The sequence below is a fragment of the Macaca thibetana genome, chromosome 8, assembly GCF_024542745.1.
Source record: "Macaca thibetana thibetana isolate TM-01 chromosome 8, ASM2454274v1, whole genome shotgun sequence".
NCBI lineage: Eukaryota > Metazoa > Chordata > Mammalia > Primates > Cercopithecidae > Macaca > Macaca thibetana.
Genome location: NC_065585.1, coordinates 93,284,479 through 93,311,698, shown reverse-complemented (window position 1 = coordinate 93,311,698; position 27,220 = coordinate 93,284,479). Strand labels below are relative to the sequence as shown.

General features: G+C 36.8%; 1 protein-coding gene and 1 pseudogene across 4 annotated transcripts in view; one reads left to right on the top strand and one right to left on the bottom strand.

The window, feature by feature from the left end:
- Nucleotides 1-27,220, bottom strand: part of PXDNL (peroxidasin like) — a 508,264-nt gene that overhangs the window by 105,661 nt on the left and 375,383 nt on the right. For all 4 annotated transcript variants that reach the window (XM_050801783.1, XM_050801784.1, XM_050801786.1 and 1 more), the window contains 3 exons: nucleotides 25,970-26,128; nucleotides 5,828-5,940; nucleotides 3,029-3,185 (listed from right to left, as the gene is read on the bottom strand). In XM_050801783.1, coding sequence (XP_050657740.1) covers nucleotides 3,029-3,185; nucleotides 5,828-5,940; nucleotides 25,970-26,128 — 429 coding nt within the window. The remainder of the gene's footprint in view (nucleotides 1-3,028; nucleotides 3,186-5,827; nucleotides 5,941-25,969; nucleotides 26,129-27,220) is intronic.
- LOC126961577 (ribosome biogenesis protein BRX1 homolog) lies at nucleotides 14,570-15,656 on the top strand (annotated as a pseudogene).

Sequence of the window (27,220 nt, the reverse complement as noted above, 5' to 3'; positions counted from 1 at the left end):
TTATCACTGTTCTGAAATCTGGTAAATAAAGTGATTAATGCATTTTACTGAATGTTTTACTTCTGTTTTGTTTTTGAGATGAAGTCTCACTCTGTCATCCAGGCTGGAGTGCAGTGGTGTGATCTTGACACTGCAAGATCCACCTCCCAGGTTTAAGTGATTCTCTTGCCTCAGTCTCCCAAGTAGCTGGGACTACAGGTGCGCACCACCATGTCTAGTTAATTGTTTGTATTTTTGGTAGAGACAGAGTTTCACTATTTTGGCCAGGCTGGTCTCAAACTCCTGACGTTGTGATACACCTGTCTCAGCTTCCCAAAGTGCTGGGATTACAGGCGTGAGCCACTGCACCCAACCTGAATGTTTTACTTTTAATACGTATGTGTAACTACATTCAGTTAAATTTCTGTTAAAGACGATGAAATTCTTGTGTTGGAGATTCTGAAATGTTTTTTTCACTGTGATTATAGTGCTTCTGTGTGTGTGGAAGAGCAAGACAGAGAGGCAATACAGAGAGAGAGGATGTTTGTTTGCATATGTGTTTAATGGCAAAGATTTTTAGCATTTCTAAAACATTGGGATATTAATTTAAATTCTGTAATAACTTTTTCCCAAACTATCTCAAGGGCATTTTTCCACAGGTCTCATAAATAGTTGAAGAGCAAAACGTGAACTCCATAAATTTATAAGAAGCACAACTACCACAGATTTTAAATCAGGAAAATCATGAACTCATAGAGAATAGCAGAGTGAGACTAGGATTTTGTAACATTAAGAAATTTTAGGTTGAGGATGGTGGCTCACGCCTGTAATCCCAGCACTTTGGGAGGCTAAGGTGGGCAGATCACCTGAGGTCAGGAGTTCAAGACAGGCCTGGCCAACATGGTGAAACCCCATCTCTACTAAAAATACAAAAATTAACATGGCATGGTAGGCACCTGTAACCCCGGCAACTCGGGAGGCTGGGGCAGGAAAATTGCTTGAACCCGGGAGGCGGAAGTTGCAGTGAGCCAAGATTGTGCCACTGCACTCCAGCCAGAGTGAGACTCCGTCTCAAAAAAAATAAAAAGCAATTTTATAAGATAAACAACCTCTGACACTATTAGGACAAATATTTGTTGATTACTAAACTACATTGTTACAATTTTAAGAATATTATTCTACAAGAAGACATTTTTACAATATGGTATAATGAATGCATGCTGACTGATGTGCTGCTAATGAAAATATACATTTTATTTAAAATACCTAGACCAGGGATTCTCAACCTCAATGCCTTGAGAATAAATCCATACTCCTCACTGAGGTTTGAAGATCCTATGGCAGGGGTCCCCAACCCCCAATACTGGTCACAGCCTGTTAGTAACACAGCAGGAGGCGAACAGCAGGTGAACAAGCATAACTGCCTGAGCTCCACCTCCTGTCAGATCAGCAGGGGCACTAGATTCTAACAGAAGCACAAACCCTATTGTGAACTGCACATGTGAAAAATCTAGGTTGTGCACTCCTTATGAGAATCTAATGCCTGATGATCTGTCACTGTCTCCCATCACCCCCAGATGGGACCATCTAGTTGCAGAAAAACAAGCCCAGGGCTACCACTGATTCTACATTATGGTGAGTTGTAGAATTATTTCATTATGTATTACAATGTAATAATAATAGATATAAAGTGCACAATAAATGTAATGCACTTGAATCATCCCAAAGCCATCTCCCCACCCCTGGTCTGTGGAAAAATTGTCTCTGACGTAACCAGTTCCTGGTGCCAAAAAGATTGAGGACCACTGACCTCAGAAGTTTGATATCTCAGAATATGTAAGTGGAAGAATATGAAAGTATTCATATGATAGGAAAATGGCAAATCTTTATAAATATGAGTTGATAAGCTAAATCTATTTTTTTTTTTTTGAGGCGGAGTCTCGCTCTGTCGCCCAGGCTGGAGGATAAGCTAAATCTATTTTTAGTCAGGCCTGTGTTATGAAATATTATTGTACATAATGAAAGAGTTACCCAATCTCTTTTATAAACCCATAAGGCCTGGAAAAACTAAAAGGTAAAAAAGAATGTGTAAAACTATATTTATGAACTTTGTTCATTTTTAAGGAAACCGAAAGATGAGCAAAGCCCAAAATAGCATTCCAGATGCTCATAGCTAAACTCATTTATTTCAACTGTTGATTAACAATACAGCAAAAACTCCTGAACCCATTTGCAAAAAAAGCAACACTGATGTCAACTCCCATATGCAGACATACTGTGCTTTCCTTCAATGCTTCCCCATGTAGAGAACACACCAGGCAATCTTCACAGCCTGTCTCCACTTGTAAATAACCTCAGCTGAGTTTCAGTACAGTCTACACAAGCCTGTCTACAAATGGACTCTCCCATCTCCCTTGTGAACTAAATAATGAAAAAAAGAAAAAAAAGATTTTTTATAAGACTACGGTAAACAGTATTTTAAACAATCATTATATATAATCAACCCGCAGAGGGTTCTAGCTATATAACTAGATTGATGATAGAATGTAAAAAGCTATGTCAATTATGTTGGCCAATTATAAATGCCTGCAAACATTGAGATATTTGTTCTGGTGGTTGTAAAGCTTACTTGGGAGTTTGATGGATTGATTTCTAATTTTAAACTGGGATTAAACATACTAGACTAGAATACGTAGTATATGTTGAATTTCATATTATGCTTCAACCTGCAGCTCCACATTTTGGCTATAAATACATCTTGCATTCTATAATTTTTGGATTGTAAGAAAACATGATACACATTTGCAAATCTTTGCTATTTATGTTCTTTTTTAAATTGTTATTTTTCACTTTATATCCCTTAAGACTGTTTACATTTAAAAGTTTTTATTTTAAAAAGAATAAAACAGCTTTAACTATAAACACACTTGACCAGAAAGAAAGCATAAGAGAGCATGATTAGTGAGGTCAGTCAGATAGGATTAGCAGTAGAAGCTGTTCGGAGACAGTTATTTGGATGTTGTAAATGGAGCTACTTACAAACACCTACCAGTGACTGTAAGAAACATGTTGGTCACAACAAGGCCAAATGAATTCCGAGCCACACATTCGTATCTTCCCTGGTCAGGGAACCCTGCGTCGTAGATAGTCAGCGTGCCTTCACCATCCACGTGGAATTTACCACTCTCAGTTATCTGCACACCTTCCTAGGGAACAAAAAAGAGTTGCCACTGGATGGGTATGGTTCCTTAAAAAATCATTTATTTACTTTTTTCAATGTGGGTTCGTTTGTTCAACAGACATGTACTGCATGTCTGCTGTGTGTCAAGTACTGGAGGAGATACATGAATCTAGTGGAGAGAAGGAAGAGAGGAAAAGAGGTTTCTAGGAAGTGTGGTTTTTCTCTCTCTAATTATTAAATATGATAACCAAAAGTTAAATCATGTAATTATTTAATAGAATAATTATTTTAAAATTATCACTCCAATGAATGGAGAGACATAATTGATTCATATATTCCTTACTGCTAAAGATAATTCTGACAACTACATTTGGTCGGGCACAGTGGCTCATGCCTATAATCCCAGCATTTTGGAAGACTGAGACAGGAGGATCACTTGAGCTCAGGAGTTCAAGACTAACCTGAGTGACATAGCAAGACCCCATCCCTACAAAAAAAATAGAACAAAAGTCAGCCTGGCATGGTAGCATGTGCCTGTAGTTCTAGCTACTCAGGAGACTGAAGTCAGAGGGTCGCTTGAGTCCAGAAGTGTGAATCTGTAATGAACTATGATCATGCCATTGTACTGTAGCCTCGAAAACCTCACAAGATCCCATATGTAAAATAAAACATATTACAAATTGACAAGGAGAAGTATGTTCACAAATCCATCATCCAAAAACATCAAAATATTTTTATTAACGTATTTCTAATTTCCCTTCTATTTCTTCCTTGCATGTATTCATATGTTTTGTATAGCTACACTGATATGTGTATTATATATATATACACAATTAAAATATACTGTAAGAAGATAAAAATAACTAAATTTTATATGAACTATTATTAAAGTGCATTTACTTTTAATTAATATAGATTTACATACTTTTCATTATTATGGACTTAATTTTAAAAAGTAAAAGAAATTGGCCTTAAGAAATTGCAGTTAAAATGGTGTGCCTCTGCCCTGCCTCTAGCCCCAAAAGACTCACAAGAAACAGAGGATGGGAGATATTTTTTCAAAAGAACTCACACTCCAGCTATAGCCAACAGGCCACAGTGTAACCCTGAACGTTTCAAGTGAAAATAATGTTTCACAGGTCTTCGGATTCTCACAGCTGACTTTACCCAATTCTGAAAAACAAGTCCAGGCGATTGGTAGCTGGTAACTCAGAGTAGGGAGTGACAGGAAGTTGCAGGAACCTACCAGATGAGAGGGCAGATGAGAGAGACCAGACACAAGGCATGGATGAGGCACCCAGGTGCACAGGTCACAGGGCCCAGCGGGTCCTTCCTTCAGAACCACACCTTCCCTGTCTCAGGCTGGCTCACTACTAAATTTTCTTTCAAAGTTGCTCCCTTCTCCTCACCTATTGCCAGAGCTCCAGACTAAATTTATAGCTCTGAAATACCTGCTTGGAGTCTCAGCAATCAGATAGCTTTCCAGAACATTCCTTATCTGCTTATGGTAAGGCTTTTCTATTGCTGGTAGCAAAGGTATGCTAACTCATCCCTTTTCCAAACTCGTGAGCTGAAGAGGACTGTTATGAAGGGTAAATGTGATTGTGTGTGTAAAATGTCTGGCATAGAGTCGGAACTCAATCAGTTTGTGATTAAAAGCTACCTTTTACAAAGTAGACGCTGAGATATTCTGCTGATGTGATTATATAATGATGCATGTCATAGAGTGTAGAATAAGGCTTTAGAGACTGCCCAAAATGTATATTTTTCACACTTTCTATTTTTAGCATAAAAATATTTTAATGTATAATATCAAATTAAAAGGGGTTTTAAAAAATATTCAGACTAATGAGAGGACGTGAACCGAAAGACTCATGATTGAGACCCCTAAACTTACTCTTCATAGAGACTGACATGTGAGACTTGCTACAGCACAAAAGAAGGCCTTGTTAATATATGGCAGCAATAAAAATAAGCCAAGTGGGTTTTGGAAAACAGCTTTGTAACCTTTCACAGATTTTATATTTTGTCAAAATGTTTCAAAAACTGACATTCAGGCGTGCAAATTTGTTGATTTTTAAGAACACTGAAATCTGAGACCGACCATTTTGTTTTGATGAAAAACTTAAAACAGAAGAAGCAGTTATGTTGGAAGAACATGGTTTCCAAAAGATGTAAGATACATAAGTAAGGAGCTATTGTTTCTTTAAAGCCATTCAGGGTTTGAAACTTTAGAACTACTTTTTCTTGTTTCTTTAACATTAGGTTTTCCATTCCTTTCCTGTTTCAGCCAATGACCTACTTTTAATCCACTTCTGAGTTATTAATTTAAAATGGTTTCTTATTAGCCACTAAACTCTTAATTTATATGTGTCAAAACCAATTTTCCTTAGAGGAATTCAGTTATGCTTATGAAGTTTTCATCACCAGGCAAATGAGAAAGGATAAACCTTATCAAAACACTGACCCAAAATCAGATACAGTTACTTAAAAAAAAAGAAAGAAAAATAAGAAACAGGAAATAAACCTGCTGCAATGTAAAAAGTATTATTTGCTAGCAAAAGTTGCAACAGTAAAAAATCAACATGAGAATGATTACCTCCACTTCAGTGGGTCGATACATCTGTCAGTGTTTTTAATATTACTGTACTTTAGTTGAGATCTTACCTTATTCCAAGTAATTATGGGCTGTGGTTCTCCTTGAGCATGACATGAAATGTTTATATTCTTTCCAACCTCGACACTTGTATCCTGAGGACGTTGAGTAAACACTGCAAGAGCTGTAGAAACAAACCAAAATAACATCATGTCAAATAACATCATTTTTGTCAATATATGCCAGCTGAGTCAAAGGTATGAATCTGAATGTCACATTGGTTAAGCACACTAGTTTTTTAAAAATCAATTACTTGGACATCTAGGGGAATAACAAGCATCACACCCATGTTGGCACCAAGTAGAGCAGAGGTGAGAGCAGGAATTAGGCAAAAGGAATGCACTGAAACTTTCACTACATTTGCATTTTTAACACATATCTCTTCAGCTGAGCTGTGGGTACAGCATTTTCATTATTCTGTCTCAGTACTTTTTGTTAAGTGTGAAATAAAACTATATGGTAACATCAAAATTTATTTGTGGCTAAGATAAAAAGATCCAGCTCTTCAGTGAGCATCTCATTTCCTCAAAAAACACAAACTACCATAACACACCTAATATGAAATAGATAATTGAGATAGCTCTATAACTATCGAAAAATGAATTCCTAATCCTTAAAACTCCCCAAATAAGAAATCCCCAGGAAGGAATTAAAATTATTTTACCAGGGAATTTGACCCAGTGTTTAAAAAATGTAACAGCAATTTTATAGACTCTCCTCTATAAAATAACAGAGGAGGGAATATTCCCCAACTCCTTTTGGGAGGCTCATCCTAATATCAAAACCAGATGACGACTATAACAAAGAAAAAAAAACTACAGTCAAATACTTCTCATGAACATATACACAAAAATCATTAACAAAATATCGGCAAATAGAATTTATCAATATGAAAAGGTTTAGACGTCATGAGCAAGTAAGGTTTATTCCCGGGATGAAATACTGGTTCAATATTTGAAAATAAATCAATATAATCCATCGTATTAATGGCTAAAGAAGAAAAATCACATAATAGTATCAATAAATAAAAAGTGCTTGCATATATTCAACACTCATTATAAGTTAAAGACCTCTCAGAAAGAAAATAAAAATAGAGGGGAACTTCTACAACTTGGAAAAGAACATGTACAAAAGCCCTAGAGTAAGGAAACACAGTGAATACTTTTCACATAGAAAATAAGGCAGGGATATCTGCTCTCTCCAGTCTTATTCGACACAGTACTGCAATTTCTAGCCTGTGCATCATGGCAAGAAAAGGACATAAAAAGCAAACAGAATGGAAAAGAAGAGATAAAACTGTCCCTATTTGCAGATGAAATTATTGTCTATGTAGAAAATCCTAAAACATATCAAAAATACTCCAAAGTCAGTTCAGCAAGGTCTCTGGATACAAGACAAATGTATTAATATATAGATAGTATTTATTTTATATACAATCAATGAACATATGGACATGGATTTTTTTTTAAAAAATTGCTCAAAAGCATGAAATAATTAGGTATAAATTTAACAAAATATCTACAGTACTTATAAGCTAAAAGCTAAAAAATACTGTAGTACAAAATCAAAGATAAAAAAATGAATAAACACATATGCATGGATTGAAAGTCTAAAGACAGTAAAGATGTCATTTCTTTACAAGTTGATATACAGGTTTAATGTAATTCTCATTAAAATTCCAGCAAGATTTTTTCATAGATATAGATGAGATTATTCTAAAATTTATGCGGAAATGCAAAGGAACTAGTATAACTAAAGAGTTTTGACAAAAAAGAATAAAGTGAGAGCAATTAATCTACTGGATTTTAAGATGGGTCATATAGCTGCAGTAATCAAGACTGGTATTGAGGAAACGGCAGACACAAACACAAATATCAATGGGACAGAGCAGGAACCCAGTAATGGACCCACACAAATATGCTCTATAGATTTTAACAAAAGTGCAGAAGCAGTTCACTGGAAGCCTTTCAACCAATGGTACAATAGCAAATGGATAACTATAGGCAGAAGAATAAACCTTTACTTAAGCCTCATACTTTATAAAAAAAGTAAATCAAAATGGACAACAAACTTAAATATAAAATGTAAAACTATTATTTAAAAAATAGGAGAAAATCTTTGCTATTTAAGCCAAAAGTTCTTTGACTTTGCATAAAAAGCTTGATCTATTAAAGAAAAAAATTGGTAATCAGGACTTCATCAAAATAAAAAATTCTGTGCTGTGAACACCATGCTGAGAGTATCAGAAGGCAAGTTATAGACGGAGAAAATATTTGTAAACCACACATGCAGAAAGGAATAGGGTCTAAAATATATAAAGAACCCAACAATTCAACAGTAAAATACCAAACACTTCAAACAGATAATGGACAAAAGGCATGACATTGTACTGAAGAGGATATACAGATGGCAAATCAGCATATGAAAAGGTGCTCAAAATCAGAAGTCATTAGTGACATGCAAATTAAAACCACAAGGTGATATTACTACACACCTATAAAAATGACTGAAATACAAAATAATGAAATTACAAATTGCAGGCAAGGATGCAGGGAAACTGAATTACTCATACATTGTGGGTGGGAATATAAGATGGTACAGGCACTCTGGAAAAGAGTTTGGAAACTTCTTTAAAAATTTAAACATGTGGCCGGGTGCAGTGACTCATGCCTATAATCCCAGCACTTTGTGAGGCTGAGGTTGGCGGATCACCTGAGGTCAAGAGTTTGAAACCAGCCTGGCCAGCATGGTGAAACCTTGTCTCTACTAAAAATACAAGAAATTAGCCAGGCATGGGGGTGCGAGCCTGTAATTCCAACTACTTGGGAATCTGAGGCAGGAGAATCGCTTGAACCCAGGAGGTGGAGGTTGCAGTGAGCCACTGCACTCCAGCCTGGGCAATAGAGTGAGACTCCATCTCAAAACAAAACAAAACAAGTCCAAAAATGCACAAGCCAAGCCCTATGGTAGTAAAATATGCAGTCTTTTAGGAAAGCTACCAAACTGTCTTCCTTTTTTTTTTTTTTTTTTTTTCTTTTGAGACAGGGTCTCACTCTGTCACCCAGGCTGGATCTTCGATAAAGGAAATAAGCGCTTTCATCATATCTTTCTTGTATGTTTCTGTATTTCTGAAAAAAAATTATGGTAACATCAAACATTTATTACTGACAAAGATAAAAAGGTTCAGTTCCTCTGTTGGAATCTTATTTTTCTTATGTATTTAAACCTCATGCTATATTCTAAGTTAACACATGCATTTCAGAATGCTGAGACCATGGCTGATTGATGCCTGACAATGCATAATGGACATCTCATGAGGACCAGGGTCAGCCTATGAGGCAGTGACGCTCCTGATCCAATCAAGACGTCTCCAGTGTCTCACTTTTCACATCATAGCCTCCTTTGTCTGATGTCCTTTATTGCCAGCTGCTTTCACCTCCTGTCACAACAGATGCTCATTACCACGAGCTGTGCCATCACTTGTAATATTTTGGAAATATCTAACACCACACTCTAAAGCAAAATTCTTCTCACTATGCCCTTGCATCTCCTCATTTGGACTTTACCTAGACTTGGAAGGCGATCTGCTTCTTTCCTGGTGACCAACAATCTTCTAGTCTCATTCCCTTTCTTTTTCAGCCAAGCTCCTGTGAATAAATAGAAGCTTGAAAGATCCAATCCTTCAGGATGAATCCCAAGCGGCTAACTGTGCATAAATGTAAAATAGAGCCAAACAGCCATTTCCTGACCAGAGGTGACACACATACTCTGAGATCCCTGAAAACACACATCTTTTTAACTTCAAGACCTTCAGAGCTTACCTGAACCAACCAATCAGAATTCAGCAAGTTTGAATCATTCATTTGCATAAATGAACCTGATTGGGAACGTGGGTGGAAACTTTTGCTACGAAACTTGAACTCTCTCTTTGTTCTCTGGAACGCACCTTTGTTTTACACTAGGGGTTGTGTCTCTCCAGTTTGCAAACTGTTCACTGGAATAAAATCTCTCCTTCAAATTCCTTTTCAAAGAACTTTTATTCAGGATCCCAAGTTTTATCACCTTTACCACTTTTCTTCCAAAATGCTAAACTCCTTTACCCCATTGTTCTTTCATTCAACTACCCTCCACCATTTTCTTGCATTTCTTCTCACAAAATATCTGGAGTAAAAACAGAGTGATCCTATGTCCTGGTTTGTCAGGAACAAACTGCCCTTGTCAATCCAGATCCTATTTTACATCAACAGCAATGAATTTCAAGCATTCACTTCTCTTTCAAGTCACCTACTTCATCTCTTGGAATACCCTTCTCCTACACAATATTGACTTCTCCACAAAGAAAACAGAATCCATCAGACTATAAATTCCTCAAATCCTATACTCCTCTTCCACAGAGGTGTCATTCAATCTATACACCCATTCTTACCTCCCCTCCTATCCTCATCTAAATTGAAAAAATAACTCTTCTTTTAAAGGTCACTTGCAAATCTCACCCCATCTTGCCACCTGAGTGATCTTAAATTATTTAATGCTCATGCTCTTCCATCTTTTCAGCCTCTCCTTCCTTTAGAAAATACCTAGGAAAAACAGGCCCTTCCCCTTGTTCCGCATGACCCAGCCCCATCTCCACTGCTGTCTCTTTACTGTTTCCCTCTTCACTTGTTTCCAAGAAACAAATACGTTTCTCTGCTTATGGCCCTTCTATCCCCTTTATGCCACACCACTTTCATTAAGGCTTCGATTTCCTTGACTGTATGAAACTGCCCTTGTTCAGACCCTTTAAAAAAATTCCAATCTTTACTGAATGCAACTTTTTGTGGCTTTTGACACATTTGATTCTCTCCTTCTGGGAATAACCTTTTCTTAGCTGTTAAGACTCTTGTCTCCTCAGGGATTTTGTGTAACCCAGAGGCTGGGAATTCCTCTATAGTATCACTCATAGCTTTTTCTTCTCTCTACATGCCAAGGGGTTCCAATTGTTGGTCTTCTCACCTTTTCACTCAACGCACGACCTCAGTTCTAAATTAGTTCATTAATAACCATGGAGTTTACATCTTAGGTCCATGCTCAGAAACCAATCGTTTCATGGATACCTACATTAATTCTCAGAAAGGATACCAAATTTAACTTTTTCCCAAGCTGTATTGACTATGTTTTCCCATTTGTTAATTGAATTCTTTTTATTAAATTAGGGAATTCTTTATATGTTACAGATATCAAAACACAAAACACACTTGTCAGTCATATATATTGCAAATATCTGCTATTTCTGACTGACAAATAGAATATCCAAATTTTAATGTAGATAAGATTATCCTCTTTTCTGATAGGCTAATAGTTTCCTGTAATTTGTTTCGCAAATCTTTCTATACTACTATCATAATAATTTTACTTCTTGTTCAAAAAGAGTTAAATGTCTTAAATATTAAAACATTTTTATCTGGAATTGATTTTGATGTGTAGGGTGATATAAAGATGTAATTTCACCTTCTCCCTGTGGATAATGAGTTTCCCAGAACTATTATTGAGAAGCCATAGTTTCTGCTCATGCTTACACATACCGTTTTTTTTGTTTGTTTGCTTGTTTGTTTTTTTGTCTCTTTGGTAAGTTGTTAATCCTTGGGCCAATCATACAATATGTTATTCCTGAGTAGTATACAGTAATACCATCTTGGTATTTGGATGATCTAGGTTATTTTTGGATTTTTGTTATTCCATATGCCTTCCAGAATTATCCTTTCAGTTTCCATCAAGAACTCTTTTAGGGTTTTGACTGGAATTGCATTGATCTATAAATCAATGGTGGAAGAATTAGCATCTTTACAATAGTAAGTCTGTCTTCTTCAATTTCTTACAATGACATTTTATTTTTCTTCTACACAATTCTTGCACATCTTTTGCTAGATTTATTTTTAACTATACTTTCTCGTCATTTTAAGGAGTTTTTGTTTTTAAAATAAAATTAGGCATTTTGTTGCTGGCATGTAGAAAGAAAAATAGTTTTTACTTGTTAATGTCATATCCAATGATCTTCCTGAACTCTTAGGTCTGATAGTTTATTTGTAGATGTTTTTGGATTGTGTATGAGGAAAATCCTATTATATACAAATAAAATTGTATGTATTTCTTCTAAAGTCATAACATTTGTTTTCTATGTCTTGCCTTTTTGTAAAGACTAGACCTTCCATTACAACACTGAGTACATGCAATCTTCTTCCTAATTTTCAAAGGAATATTTCGGCCAGGCGCGGTGGCTCATGCCTGTAATACCAGCACTTTGAGAGGCCAAGGCGAGTGGGGATCACTTGAGCCCAGGAGTTTGAGACCAGCCTGGCCAACATGGTAAAAACCTGTCTCTACTAAAATACAAAAATTAGCTGGATGTGGCGGAGCGTCCCTGTAGTCCCAGCTACTGGGGAAGCTGAGCCAGGAGAAGTGCTTGAAGTCAAGAGGTGGAGATTGCAGTGAGCAGAGGTCGCACCACAGCACTCCAGCCTGGGTTACAGAGTAAGACTCTATCTCTAATAATAATAATAATAATAATAATAATAGAAATATTTCTAACATTTCACCTTTAAAAATGTAATTTTCTATGGTTTTATTTCTACAAAAAAGGGTGTTTTTTGTAGAAAACATTTTATTTCTATATTGCTAAGACCTTCTCTTAATAATTAGTTAATAAATTTGATTGAATGTTTTCCCTGCATCTATTAAAATGATTTGTCCTCCATTAATCTAGTAATATCAGTGGAGTCAGTGGGGCAATGTTTTTTACAGAGATTAAGATTTTTTTGTCCATAATTTCTTTTATTAATTTGAAGTGTATTTCCTCTTATATTATCTGCAAAACTTTGTTTAAGACTGGGTTGACTTTTAGGACATTTACAGAATTCATCTGTAAATTTGCTGCCACTACCCCTTTCTTAACTTTTATTTAAACAATTAATTTGTTGGTTTTCTAATACATCACTTTCACTTTTCTGATTTGAAACTTATAATCGTATTTTTATGCTTTACTATTTACCCTTAGTATCTGTGGCATTCATACTTACAAGCCTGAAATTAATAGATTAACCAACCTATTAGCCAACACCTCATCTCAGATATGTAAGAATATTATAAAACTTTAATTCCAATAACCATTTTTCCAACATATATTCCATTGTAAGTCAGTATTTAATTGTATAATTTTATTCAATGTCATACCTTAATGATTACAATTATTATTGAATGTAGAAAATATTTTAATATTATCTATATGTTCATCAGGTTCTTTATTCACTAGTGAATTTCTTTTTTTGAATCTCAGCTCTTTTAAGATTTTGTCTTTCTTCAAGAAGATAATCTTTAGCCCTCATTCTTGAATGCTTTGATGGGTATACAATACTATATTCTCAGTTTTATTTTCTGAAACTATCTTTATTTAGCTCTTATCCATGAAGGAGTTGATGCTTATATAATATTAGATTTACAGTTATTTTTGTCAAAACACTTTGAAGAATCGATTCCAGCATCTTTTGGTTTCTGTTGCTACTAACATAAAGCCTGTTGTTAGTTTAACTGCTGTAAGTGATTTGCCTTTTTTCTCTGACTGTCACTTCACTCAGCTCTCTGCTCAAATGTCATGTCCTTCTAGAGGTATCCCCTGACCTCTCTTTTTAAATGACATGTCCTGGTACATTTTTCTGGCCCTATGCCTTGTTGCTTCTTCATCACACTTAACACTCTCTGGAATACAGGATATTTATTTCCTTTTCTTTCCCTTCAGATGAGAAGCATATTTTCCAAGAGAACAGGGATTCTTCTGCTGTATTTACTGCTAAGTCACCAGTGACTAAAATAGTGATACCACATGGTTTGTACTCAATATACATTAAATGTATTTTGTACCATGTACCAAATGGTTCCAGAATGTTTGCTAATAATCTTTTTGGAACTACTAGGAAATAAGAAGGTTAAAAATGCTAGAATTAAGACACTATGAATTCTAGTATGCTCTACTGCAGATTAATGGCATTGATATTATTCCCCCCAAATTTTGATAATCATGAGCATTTGTTAGATGAGGAAAGTGAGTCACAGAATTATGACAGAACATAACACAGATCAGTTGCTATAGACACAATATATCATGATTTTAGCATTCTATAGATTGCCTCTTTACAGAGATGAGGTAGTAAAAACAGGGTACAAAGGAACTCTTTATAAAGGATTTCTAATGATTGAACATCTATACCCAAGAAATATCAATTAATAGATCATGTCACCCAGATAAAGAGCTCTGTCCTTTCCACATTTTATCAAGTATATGGATAAAAACACACAAAAAATCTTCATTGGCCGGGCACGGTGGCTCACGCCTGTAGTTCCAGCACTTTGGGAGGCCAAGGTGGGCAGATCACGAGGTCAGGAGATCGAGACCATCCTGGCTAACATGTTGAAACCCCGTCTCTACTAAAAATACAAAAAAAAAAAAAAAAAAAAAGGAGCCAGGAGTGATGGCACGCACCTGTAATCCCAGCTACTCAGGAGGCTGAGGCAGGAGAATCACTGGAACCCAGCAGGTGGAGGTTGCAATGAACTGCGATTGCTCCACTGCACTCCAGCCTGGGTGATAGAGCAAGATTCAGTCTCAAAAGAAAAAAAAAAAAAGTTCTCACCAGTGTTTCTTGTTTGCTTGTTTTTTGTTTGTTTGGTTTTTTAGATGCAACATATTTGGAAGATAAAATAATTATACTGGACTCCAGTCAAGAATGGAAAGGTATCGTTGCAGCCTGGTAGAATGGCTGAAATAAACAAGTTAAAATTTAAAAATGTATAAATTTGGGGAATTTTTTAGATTAAATAAAATTTTCTTTACAAATAGAAGATGTAGATAATGAGAACAAATAATTAGTGTGGAGGCAAGGTGGCGGCAACCAAGAGGAAACAGTATGGAGGCGTGGCAATTCAGACAAAGAACCCAAAAAGAAACAAAAAAGAGGACGAGAGGCCAGCTAAGCTGAGAGCCACCGCAGAGGAGGTGGAGGAAGAAGATGGAGACTGGATCCCAGGCCGTGTTTGCAAGGGGGAGTGAAAAAACAAGGAATGGATTTTCATCTTTTCTCCCAGAGGAATAAATACATTTCAGAACAAGACATTTTATGCAGGACTTGAGAATGTTGATGCCTCATTCTAAAGCAGACACTAAAGTGGATCGTAAGTATAAATAATTTGTGATTAGCGAGCTCTGTGAAATGAAAAACTGTAATAAATGCATATACTTTGAAGCTAAGAAAAAACAGGATCTCTTTATGTAGCTTTCAAATTCATCTCATGGACCATCTGCTAAATTTCTTGTTCAAAATATTCGTACCCTAGCTGAACTAAAGATAACTGGAAACTGTTTGAAAGGTTCTCGGCCCCTTTTGCCTTGACCCAGCTTTTGATGAATTACTACATTATGGTTTGTTAAAGGAACTCTTAATTCAGATCTTTAGTACACTGTGCTATCATCCCAAAAGCCAACCATTCATGGTCCATGTGTTCACTTTCATCTTTTTGGATAATAGGATATGGTTTCAGAAGTTTCATATCATAGAAGAAGATGTTCCTCTTGTAGAAATAGGACCTTGTTTTGTCTTAAATCTCATAAACATTATTCAGGGAAGTTTTGGAGGATCAACTTTATATGAAAATTCTCACCACCAGGCACCAAAAATGCATTGCCATGTCATAATATCCATCACACCTGCAAAATACAGAGAGAGTCAGCAAGTGAAAGATGTGCAGAAACTGAGAAAGAAAGTGCCAAAGATCGTTCTTCCTCCTGATCCCCCTGTTCAGACCACAGTGGAATAAAATTCAAAATCAACTCCGGAAGGAACCCTCAAAACCATGCAAATACGTGGAAATTAAACAGTCTGCTGCTGAATGATCATTAAGTCAACAGTGAAATCAAGATGGAAATTTCAGAACTGTTTGAGCTGAACAATACTACACAACCTATCAAAACCTCTGGGATAAAGCAAATACGGTGCTAAGAGGGAAGTTCATAGCCTTAAATGCCTACATCAAAAAGTCTCAAAGGGCATAAACAGACAATGGAAGGTCACACCTCAAGGAACTAGAGAAAGAAAAACAAACCAAACCCAAATCCAGCAGAAGAAAAGAAATAACAAAGATCAGAGCAGAACTACATGAAATTGAAGCAAACAAGCAAAATACAAAAGACAAATGAAAAAAAAAAAAAGCTGGTTATTCGAAAATATAAATAAAATTCATAGGTCATTAGCAAGATTAACCAAGAAAAGAAGAGAAAAGAACCTAATAAGCTGAATTAGAAACGAAACCGGAGATATTACAACCAATACCACAGAAATACAAAAGATCATTCAAGGCTACTATGCAAACCTTCATGTGCACAAACTAGAAAACCTAGAGGAGATGGATATATTCCTGAAAATATACAATCCTCCTACATTAAACCAGGAAGAAATAGAAACTCAGAATAGACCAACAGTAAGTAGTGAGATTAAAACAGTAATAAAAAATTTGCCAAAAAATGTCTAGAATTCACAGCTGAATTCTATCAGACACTCAAAGAAGAATTGGTATCGATCTTACTGACACTATTCCACAAGATAGAGAAGGGGGAATTTTCCCTAAATCATGCTATGAAGCCAGTATCATCCTAACACCAAAACCCAGGAAAGGACATAATAGAAAAAGAAAACTACAGCCTGGCACGGTGGCTCACTCCTGTAATGCCAGCACTTTGGGAGGCCGAGGCAGGTGGATCACAACGTCAGGAGATTGAGACCATCCTGGCTAACACAGTGAAATCCCATCTTCACTAAAAATACAAAAAAAAATTAGCCGTGCGTGGTGGCTGGCGCCTGTAGTCCCAGCTACTCGGGAGGCTGAGGCAGGAGAATGGCGTCAACCCTGGAGGCAGAACTGGCAGTGAGTCAAGATTGCGCCACTGCACTCCAGCCTGGGCAACAGAGTGGGACTCCGTCTCAAAACAAAAATAAAAAAGGAAGAAAGAAAACTACAGACCAAGATCCCTGATAAATATAGATGCAGAAATCCTTGACAAAATACTAGCTAACCAAATTCAACAGCATATCAAAATGTTAATCCACCATAATCAAATGGGTTTTATAACACGGATGCACAGATGGTTTAACATATGCAAATCAGTAAGTGCGATACACCATGTAAACAGAATTAAAAACAAAAATAACATGATCATATCAATAGATGCAGAAAAAGCATTTGACAAAATCCAGCATCGCTTTATGACTAAAACCCTCACCAAAATTTGCATAGAAGGGAAATATCCTAAGGTAATAAAAGTCATATATGATAAACCCACAACCCAACATAATACTGAATGGGGAAAAGTTGACAGCACTACCCCTGGGAACTGGAAAAATACAAAGATGCCCACTCTTACTACTTCTATTCAACATAGTACTGGAAGTCCTAGACAGAACAATTGAACAAGAGAAAGAAATAAAGGCCATCCAAATCAGTAAAGAGGAAGTTAAACTCACTGTTTGCTGATAATATGATTGTATACCTAGAAAACCCTAAAGCCTCCTCCAAAAAGTTCCTAGAACTGATAAATGTGTTCAGCAAAGTTTCAGGATAGAAAATTAATGTACACAAATCAGTAGCACTGGTATATACAGGAGCAACCAAACTGAGAATCAAATCAGGAACTCAACTCCCTTGACAATAACTGCAAAAAATAAAATAAACTACTTAGAAGTATACGTAATCAAGGAGGTGAAAGAGCTCTACAATGAAAAGTTCAAAACACTACTGAAAGAAATGATAGATGACACAAATGAATGGAAACAGATCCTGTGCTCATGAATGGGGATAATCAATATTGTGAAAATGATCATACTGCCAAAAGCAATCTAAAAATTCAATGCAATTCCCATCAAAATACCACCATCATTCTTCACGGAACTAAAAAAAGCAATTCTAAAATTCAAATGGAAGCAAAAAAGAGCCTGCATAGCCAAAGCAAGACTAAGCAAAAAGAACAAATCTAGAGGCATCTCATTACCTGACTTCAAACTGTACTATAAGGTCATGGTCACCAATACAGCAAGGAACTGTTATAAAAATAGGCACATAAACCAATGGAACAGAACAGAGAACCCAGAAATAAAGCCAAATACCTATGGCCCACTGATCTTCATTAAGGCAAACAAAAACGTAAAGTGGGGAAAGGATACCCTATTCAACAAATGGTGTTGGAATAATTGGCAAGCCATGTGGAGAAGAATGAAACTGGATCATCATCTTTCACCTTATACAAAAATCAACTCAAGGTTGATCAAGGACTTAAATTTAAGACCTGAAACCATAAAAACTGTAGAAGATAACATCAGAAAAAACCCTTCTAGACATTGGCTTAGGCAAAGACTTCGTGACCAAGAACCCAAAAGCAAATGCAACAAAAACATAAATAAATGAGACTTAAACTAACAAGTTTCTGCACAGTAAAAGAAATAATCAGCAAACAGACGACCCACACAATAGAAGAAAATCTTCGCAATCTATGCATCTGATGAAGACTAATATCTAGAATCTACAAGGAACTCAAACAAATCAGCAAGAAAAAAACAAACAATCCCCAAAAAAGTAGGCTAAGGACATGAATAGACAATTCTCAAAAAAAAGATATACAAAGGGCCAACAAACATATGAAAAAATGCTCAACATCACAAATGATCAGGGAGATGCAAATCAAAGCAAATATGTGATACCACCTTACTCCTGCAAGAATGGCCATAATCAAAAAATTTTAAAAAAAAATGATGTTGGTGTAGATGTAGTGGAAAGGGAACACTTTTATACTGCTGGTGGGAATGTAAGCTAGTATAACCACTGTGGAAAACAGTGTGGAGATTCCCTAAAGAATTAACAGTACAGGCCAAGTACAGTGGCTCATGCCTGTAATCCCAACACTTTGGGAGGCCAAGGTAAGTGGATCACTTGAGGCCAAGAGTTTGGGACCTGCCAGGTCAACATGGCAAAAAACCATCTCTACTAAAAATACAAATGTCAGCCAGGCATGTCAGCATGCACCTGTAATCTCAGCTACTCGGGAGACCGAGGGAAGAGAATCGCTTGAACCCTGGAGGCAGAGGTTGCAGTAAGCCAAGATCGCACCACTGCACTCCAGCCCGGGTGACAAAGTCAGACTCTGTCTCAAAAAAAAAAAAAAAAGAAAGAAAAGAAAAGAAAAGAAAAGTAGAACTACCATTTGATCCAACAATTCCCCTACTGGGTATTTACCCAGAGGAAAAGAAGAGATCATTATACCAAAAAGAAACTTGCACATGCAGGTTTATAACAGCACAATTTTCAATTGCAAAAATATGAAACTAGTCCAAATGTCCATCAATCAACAAGTGGATGAATAAATTGTATATATACACACACACATGCCATGGAATACTACTTAGCCATAAAAGGGAATGAAATAATGGCATTTGCAGCAACCTGGATGGAATTGAAGACTATTATTCTAAGTGAAGTAACTCAGGAATGGAAAACCAAATATTTTATGCTCTCACTCATAAGTGGGAGCTAAGCTATAAGGATGAAAATAGATAATAATGATACAATGGACTTTGGGGACTCGGGGGAAAGGATGGGAGGGTGGTGAGAGATAAAAGACTACACATTGGACGCGGTGTACACTGCTTGGATGATGAGTGCACCAAAATCTCAGAAATCACCACTAAAGAACTTACTCATGTAACCAAACACCACCTATTCCCCTCCAAAAAATCCCATTGAAAAATAATAATAATAATAATTCATGTCGCAGTGACCTCTGGGGATGTTACCAGTGAAACATCATGAATGAGTCCACACCATCCATGAAAGCGCTCCCACATTGCAGCTATCCCACAACACTCTACATAGCTCACAACACATGTTGCCCTTACTGACTGACGGTGCACATTTATTCAGTATTTACCTTCTGCTTACAAAATATATTTTAAAATTAAAATAACAGCTAAAGTATCTATCTAGGAAGGAAGTTACACATTTGAGTCTGAATTGGGACACAGAGAAATACCTGAGACCAGGAAGGGTCTGAAAACACAGGTAGCAGGGTATTAAGGGAGCTTTTCCATCTGTCTTAGTATTGCTGCTAAGGCCTATGGCACAGGGAGAAAAGTGAGATGTGTCCCAGCCACCAGGTGCAGAGGGCCAGCAGGATTGCACTGCCTCTCCCCTGTGGGGCTTACTGAGCAGATCCAGAGTCTGTCCAACACCACCAGGTGACTGTGGGAGAGAGGGTCCCATGTCTTTGGGCAGTGCAGTGCTGAGGGGAAGAGTCATCATATAATTTGGCTCTGTGTCCCCACCCACATCTCACTTTGAATTGTAATCCCCACGTGTCAAGGGCTGGACTGGGTGGAGATAATTGAATCATGGGGGTGGTTTCCCCCATACTGTTCTCGTGATAGTGAGTTCTCACGAGCTCTGATAGGTTTATAAGGGGCTTCCCCCTTTGCTTGGCACTCATTCTCTTTTCTGCCACACTGTGAAGAGGTGCGTTCTGCCACGATTGTAAGTTTCCTGAGGCCTCCCCAGCCATGCAGAACTGTGAGTCAATTAAACCTCTTTTCTTTATAAATTACCCAGTCTCAGGTATTTCTTCATGGTAGCATGCGAACCGACTAATACAAGGCCCTTCATTTTCTTGGATATGGAGAAGAGAGTTGCCTCCCATAAAATTGAAAGTGTCACGCAGAAGCGGAGACTAGCATTTACTTCCCTAGTTAGATGTCTGCTTGGTCAGTGGACTTGATGACATGGTAGAGCTGAACAGCAGCAGAGAACTAGAAAGCAAAGGCAAACCTGAGAGACAGAGCAGCATGGCAACGTGACATGCTATAACAAGTCAGTGCCAATTTATTTTAGTGCAAAAAAAAAAAAAAAATGAAATCCATGCACAGTTTTTTCCTAATATGCCTTCTCCATGAACTTTCTGAAGTCCCTCAGCACTGGTACACAGAGAGATCACTGTGATGATTACAGATCGATCACTGTGGTGGTTAGTGGTAACCACAGAAAATGGTGACTTAAGCTGTCTTTCAGGTAATAAATGCTCTGTAGGACTGTACATTGAGTGAGGAAACCCTGTTAGCTGGGGTTGGTTCTAAGAGGACGTAAGATTGGCTGAAAGACCAAATGCTGGAGCTGGATGTCTCACATCAGGGAATAGAGTACTGGGAGGACTTCAATATGGCCTCTGAATAATACACACATGAAGCCTGGGAGCTGGCCACGCAGAACACCCGGATGACCAAACAAGGCCACGCAGCAACAGAAGGAGAGGTCGCCACACTGCTGACTTCCAGTCAGTAGGCTTTTCTCCTCCCTTTTTCTGTACCCTCACTGGGAAGGACACCTCTAGAACAAAACCCATGTGACATGGACCCAGGGTCACTTTTCCATATGTCTACTGAGTTAGTCCCAACTCTTTTATTATTGAGTTACTTTCTTTACTGACAGAAAATGCTATGCTTTTCGTGCATTAATTTCCAGATAAAATGGAACAAATTTGTAGATTACATATTGTTTTCTAATATGCCATCTGGGTATATTTTAATTATTGTAGGTTTATCATGCATTTTTGTATCTAGTATAATTAGCCCTCCTTGATTCTGGTTCTTTTTCAGAATTTTCTTAGTTATTCTTTCTTACGTCTCTTACCTAATTTTGGTGATTTGTCACTCAACTCTATGTTAAATGACAGTGATGAGAGTAGAAATCTTTGTTCTGTTCCTTTCTTTATGAAAATATTATCTTATTCATTGATTAAGCAAGATTCTAGCTAATGAGTTCAGTAGACCTATTTTATGTTAAAGAAATATCTGTTCAAAACTATGTTATGAAGAGTTTTTGATGAGAATGAATGTTGAATGTTTAACAAATGCCTTTTTAGTAGCTATGGAAATACTCATGATTTTTCTTCCTAAATCTATTAATATAAAATATGTCAATTAATAAAATATATTCTTTCCTACTACTGGTTTGCTCTTAAATTTCTGGAATAAATGCCACTAATGTTTTGAATGTGCTACTGGATTCTTCGATACCGATGATTATATTTATTTATTTTCAATTTGGATTTTTGTGTGGATATGTAAGAGCTTTGCTTTTTTATCTTTCATTAATTCTTAGAGCTTTATTATCAAGATTATGCTTGCTTTTAAAAAATACTTTATGACATTAATATTTTCTAATCTTTGAAGCAATTTAAATAACATTGGAAATGTTATTTAAAGGAGTGATAGTTCCTCCTAGAAAAGTGCCTGACCACATGATTTACGAAACGTAGCTTTTCCACAGGTTTAACACATGGAATAATTAACAACCTCTACAGCCATGCCAGAGAGTCATAATTTGAATATCTGTTCTGCTCTGGTCTCTGGCAACTTGTTTTCTCCTTGTAACATTCTGTTAGATTTCTCTCTCTTTTGACATAAATTTTCATTAATTAGATTTTTCTGTAAAATTAGTAATTTTATCCATTGCTTACAAATATTTGCATATAATTATCCAAAATACTAGTGGAAAAAATAAAATGCATAAGTAAGGGTTAGAAGCACCTCTGGAGTGAAAAGACACTGTCAAAAATGCATGAGGGATATGAAGACAGATATGAAAAAAGCCAGCATAATGCTCTGAAAACAAAGAGCTAAAAGGAATTGAAGACAGAGAGAGCTAGACATTTGGGCAAAGAAGATCAACAGATGAGTGGCACCCAATCATTTTGGCCTCAGGAACCCTTTACTTTTAAAAATTATTGACAAGCACTAAGATCTTTTATTTATATGGCTCACATGTGCATCAGAAACTAAAACTGAGAATTTAAAAATTTATGTGCTCGTTTTAAAATTGTGATTATAAACTCATAGCATTTTTAAATAACAAATTTTTCTGAAAATTATATTTTCTAAAAAAAGTAGTGAGTAGAGTAGCATTGTTTTACAAATCTCAATAATAGAAGAACTGCTTCCAAATTCAATCTCTTACAATTAGTTGTTTTGATTGAAGTCTATGAATAAAATATTACCTCACAAAGACATGTTTTTAAAAGTATAGGAGTATTTTTAAGGATTTTTCAGATAATTGTAAACTTTCTTTGATACTATACCAAAATTTGACAATTGGTAGCTTCTTTTGACAATTTCCTTTATGACACAAACTACTGAAAGGACATGTATGTAAAGGTCAAAATTTAATGAAAGTAATATTTCCCCATTTCATCAATAACAGCATCAAGTTACATTACCTTTCTTTTTTACTTTCTGCTACAAACAAAGGATATAATGATATACTCCTACCATTTGGCACCCACTGTCTTGGTTCAGGCTGAGGCTCCAGCAGTTTTACCCACCATGACTTTTGCACCATCAGCGCAAATGTCAACCCAGCGAAGAGGCAAATTACTGATACTATTAGGAGAAAGTTTTAACCTAGGAAATCCCCTCAAGGGTCTGGGGATCTCCCTCAACCAGCAACCACGGAACACACTTTGAGAAGTATTGCAACATACACAAAATGTGGAGGTTCCCCAAAAAGAAACAACTAATGAGACAGAAGCAATGTTAAAAGAATTAATTCAAGAGAACATTCCTTAAATAAAATAGTATTTGATTCTTCATAGTAAAACAACAACAAAAACAACAACAACAACAACAACAAAAACACCTAATACCCAAAGGAAATTCACCACTAAGACACCTTAGGCAGAATAAGACTGTCATAGCACATGAAATTCATGTGCCCAAAATATAGTCAAGGAAGCCGATTTCTAGCTGGAAACAGATGAAGGTTCTGCAAAGTATTACTGGGAACAGGTACTGGGGGGAAAATGTTGCTCATAATCTCAGAGATAAAATGATTCAACCTGCTATACTTTTTCTTGAATTCATTCACTCTTCCCTTCCCACCACTGTGATCCTAGTTTATAGATCTCGTATCACTTGGTGACAGTAGTAGCTCCAGTGGTTTCTGACTTTCATTTTTCTCTATTCCACGCTATCCTATCCTCTTTAGGTTAACAAATATTCTTTATACATATGTATATACATATATATATTTTTTTTGAGATAGAGTCTTGCTTTGTCGCCCAGGCTGGAGTGCGGTGGCATGATCTTGGGTCACTGAAACCTCCTCCTCCAGGGTTCAAACGATTCTCCCTCCTCAGCCTCCCATCTCAGTCTCCCGAGTAGCTGGGACTACAGGCACATGTCACCATGCCTGGCTAATATTTGTAGTTTTGGTAGAGACAGGGTTTCACCATGTTGCCCAAGCTGGTTTCCCACTCCTGATCTCAGGTGATCCACCAGCCTCAGCCTCCCCAAGTGCTGAGATTACAGGCATGAGCAAGTACCACACTCAGCCCAGGTTAACGAATATTCTGAATAATCAATGTGATCAAGACTTTCAATAGCTTCATAGTCTGAAGTCTAGATCTGATGTGTTCCAATTCAACTAACCATCCCAACTAACTCCTTCCATATGGCTCTCACTATTCACAAAATCTGGTGCTACACTTAGGGCTCTTTGTTCCTTTGTTCTCTAAAAAACTTGTTTGCTTCCATATTCATGCCAATTGCTAGTGGCATTTTCTCAACTATGGATATTTGGTAGATTTACCAAATTCTTCTACATATGCCAACTCCTAGATTAAATAGTGTATTCTAATACTAATTTCAACAGGGGCAACCTAGAGTGGTCTTAGAGAGTTGAGGAAGCCTCCTTAGGGAAATGAAGTGGCTTCTAGATTGAGATCTAAAGCATCAACAGGAGCAAGTCAAGTGAAAGGATTTGGTAATGGGGAAAAATCAAGATGAGGCTATTTGATGTCCTTACCTCATATTTGGTTTTAATAATATGTGTGGACTTACTATTGGTCCCATTTTAAAACATAGTATGTAAATACCACCTAATTTTTGGATTTTACTTGAACACCAATTCAAAAGTAGTTTGAAACATTCTGCATACTCGCTTTTGTTATTTCCTCTTAGACAGAAAGGTTTGCCAGGGCACATCATAGCTTGACACCTTTCCACAATTGCGTTTTCAAATCTTCCCACTCGTTTGAGTTGCTATTTGCACATCTTCCCTACAATCCTTTTTCCCTCTCATAGAACCTCAACTTCCTTTAAAAAAAAAAAAAAGTTTAATATGTCTAAAATACAAGGGGAAAGTAATTTCTAACAGACCATATGTAGACAGTAGCTCTGTGTAGGGTTTCATCTGTGTTCAGGCATCATGAACATGTCAGCATTCCCAAGGCTTCTTCTCACACCTACGTTGACACATGCAGCAGAGCTTTGCTTTTCCTTCCCCTATGATCTCATCAACATATGTTACCTCTGAATTGAGATCTACTACGTCAGAACAAATTGCAGCAAATTGTGGAGAGACTCGGGAAATTATATTTAAATGTACAGCAGTGCTGAAAATGCAGTTTAGGTGCTGTGCATTTTGTAATTAAGTTCCATCATTTCACCATAAGCCAGAAACTAAGAAAAAATTTCAATAGTAATTAATAACAACCATTTTTCATTTTTATATTGGAATTATCTTTAAAAATTCAGATCTTACATTTTTTCCCTTTTTACCTCTCAGTTGACAATAAATTATGGATGAATAAGACAATCTCATTCCACAATATATATTATGTAGGATAAACCTAAGTACAGTTGTCACATGAAGAGTCTGAAGGGAGTGTCTTTACTGTATTCCTAATACCACTGAGCATAAAACATACTTCAGTGTCAGAGTGAGATTCAGTCTGTCAGGCCTGAGAAGCTGCATTCTTTTGTAAGATAGTCTAGGCAGGTAGGACTAAGTAATCATAGTAATGGTAAAAAATTTTGTAAGAAAATCTGAAATGGCATTTTTAAGGAAAACATAATCATAATTAGTATGAATGAAAGTAGAATTCTAAAAAATGAAGTTATATAAAAGACTGATTGGAAGAAGATATCAAATTTGCATTTCTTAGGTCCTATGACTATATATATATATAGAGAGAGAGAGAGAAAGAGAGAGAGAGAGAGAGGTGCACACTTCAGAATGCGAATATGAATCACAGTATGTATTACCTTTGGGTTTTACAGTCAGCTGCACAGACACTTGTTTCACCCCCAATGAACTGACTGCTTGACATTCATATTGGCCTTGATCGTGCTGTGCTGCATGGTCAATTCTCAAAGTGCCAGAGGAGAGAACTGTATGCCGGCCTTCCACAGGGAGCTGCCCTCCTGCAAAAAGAGGTAAAGAAAGTATTCTACATGGCCCAGAGCACTGAAAGCCAGAGCTGCTGGTTCGTCCTGGGTAAAGGGTGAGGCCTGTCTTTCAGGAAATTCTCGGTGCTAGGGTGTACTGTGTGGGTTCTGCCCTAGCATTGCAACTCCAGAAACACAGCATCCCCATGCCACTTGTCGCCAAACATCTGCCACTGCATCGTAAGGAATTCTCATCTGTCACCAGAACAGCCCAGCCTCCTAATGAATTTTTAACCTTCATGTTTGTGCCCCTCAGCCTTACTATAATCAGAAAGCAAATTTCAAAACCAATCTGATTCTTAAACTAGATTTTCAGATATCTTCGTGACAATTGTCTATCATGTGTATGCAATATTTGGAATACAACGTGATTGAAATACATTTACAATTCAGAGGCAGCATATCGAAAATGGTGATTTTGTGACATTCATGCTGTTACTCTACACAGACAACCAGAGGCCATTGTACTTTTCACTTCTGAGCTTATATGAGCTTCTGAATCCTTCTTAACACTTTATGCTTATGGTCATTAACAATTAAATCAGATTATCATTTTCAACTAGATTAGTGAAAACTTGTGTCTTAATGAATGTCTTGTTATAGATGGAAAAAGGAATAGCTAACCCTATTGAGCGTACACACACTGTGCCACCAACTGTTCTAAATGTTGAAGAGTATAAATTATTCAAATCAATCACCACAACTACCCTATGATGTAGGAGTGTCATCACCCCCAACATAGCAACAAGGACTCCGGAAAACAGCAGTTAACACATTTGCCCAAGGTCACATGACAAGCAAATGGAGGAGGAGTGGAGATGTGAACCAAGGCTTTATGGAGATGTGAACCAAAGTCTACCTCCTATCAACTAATCTCATAAAGAACAAAGCAAAAAAAAATAATACAAGAAATTCATAAATGTAGATGTATTTTGAATTTTATTTAGTACCTTAACTAATATGGAAAGTAGGATTTCCGAGCCGGGAGGAATCTCAGACAAGCTCTCATCCAGCCAATTGTCAATCTTGTTCTGTTATGTGCCCAGGTTCCCTGGAAGTGTCTGGCCC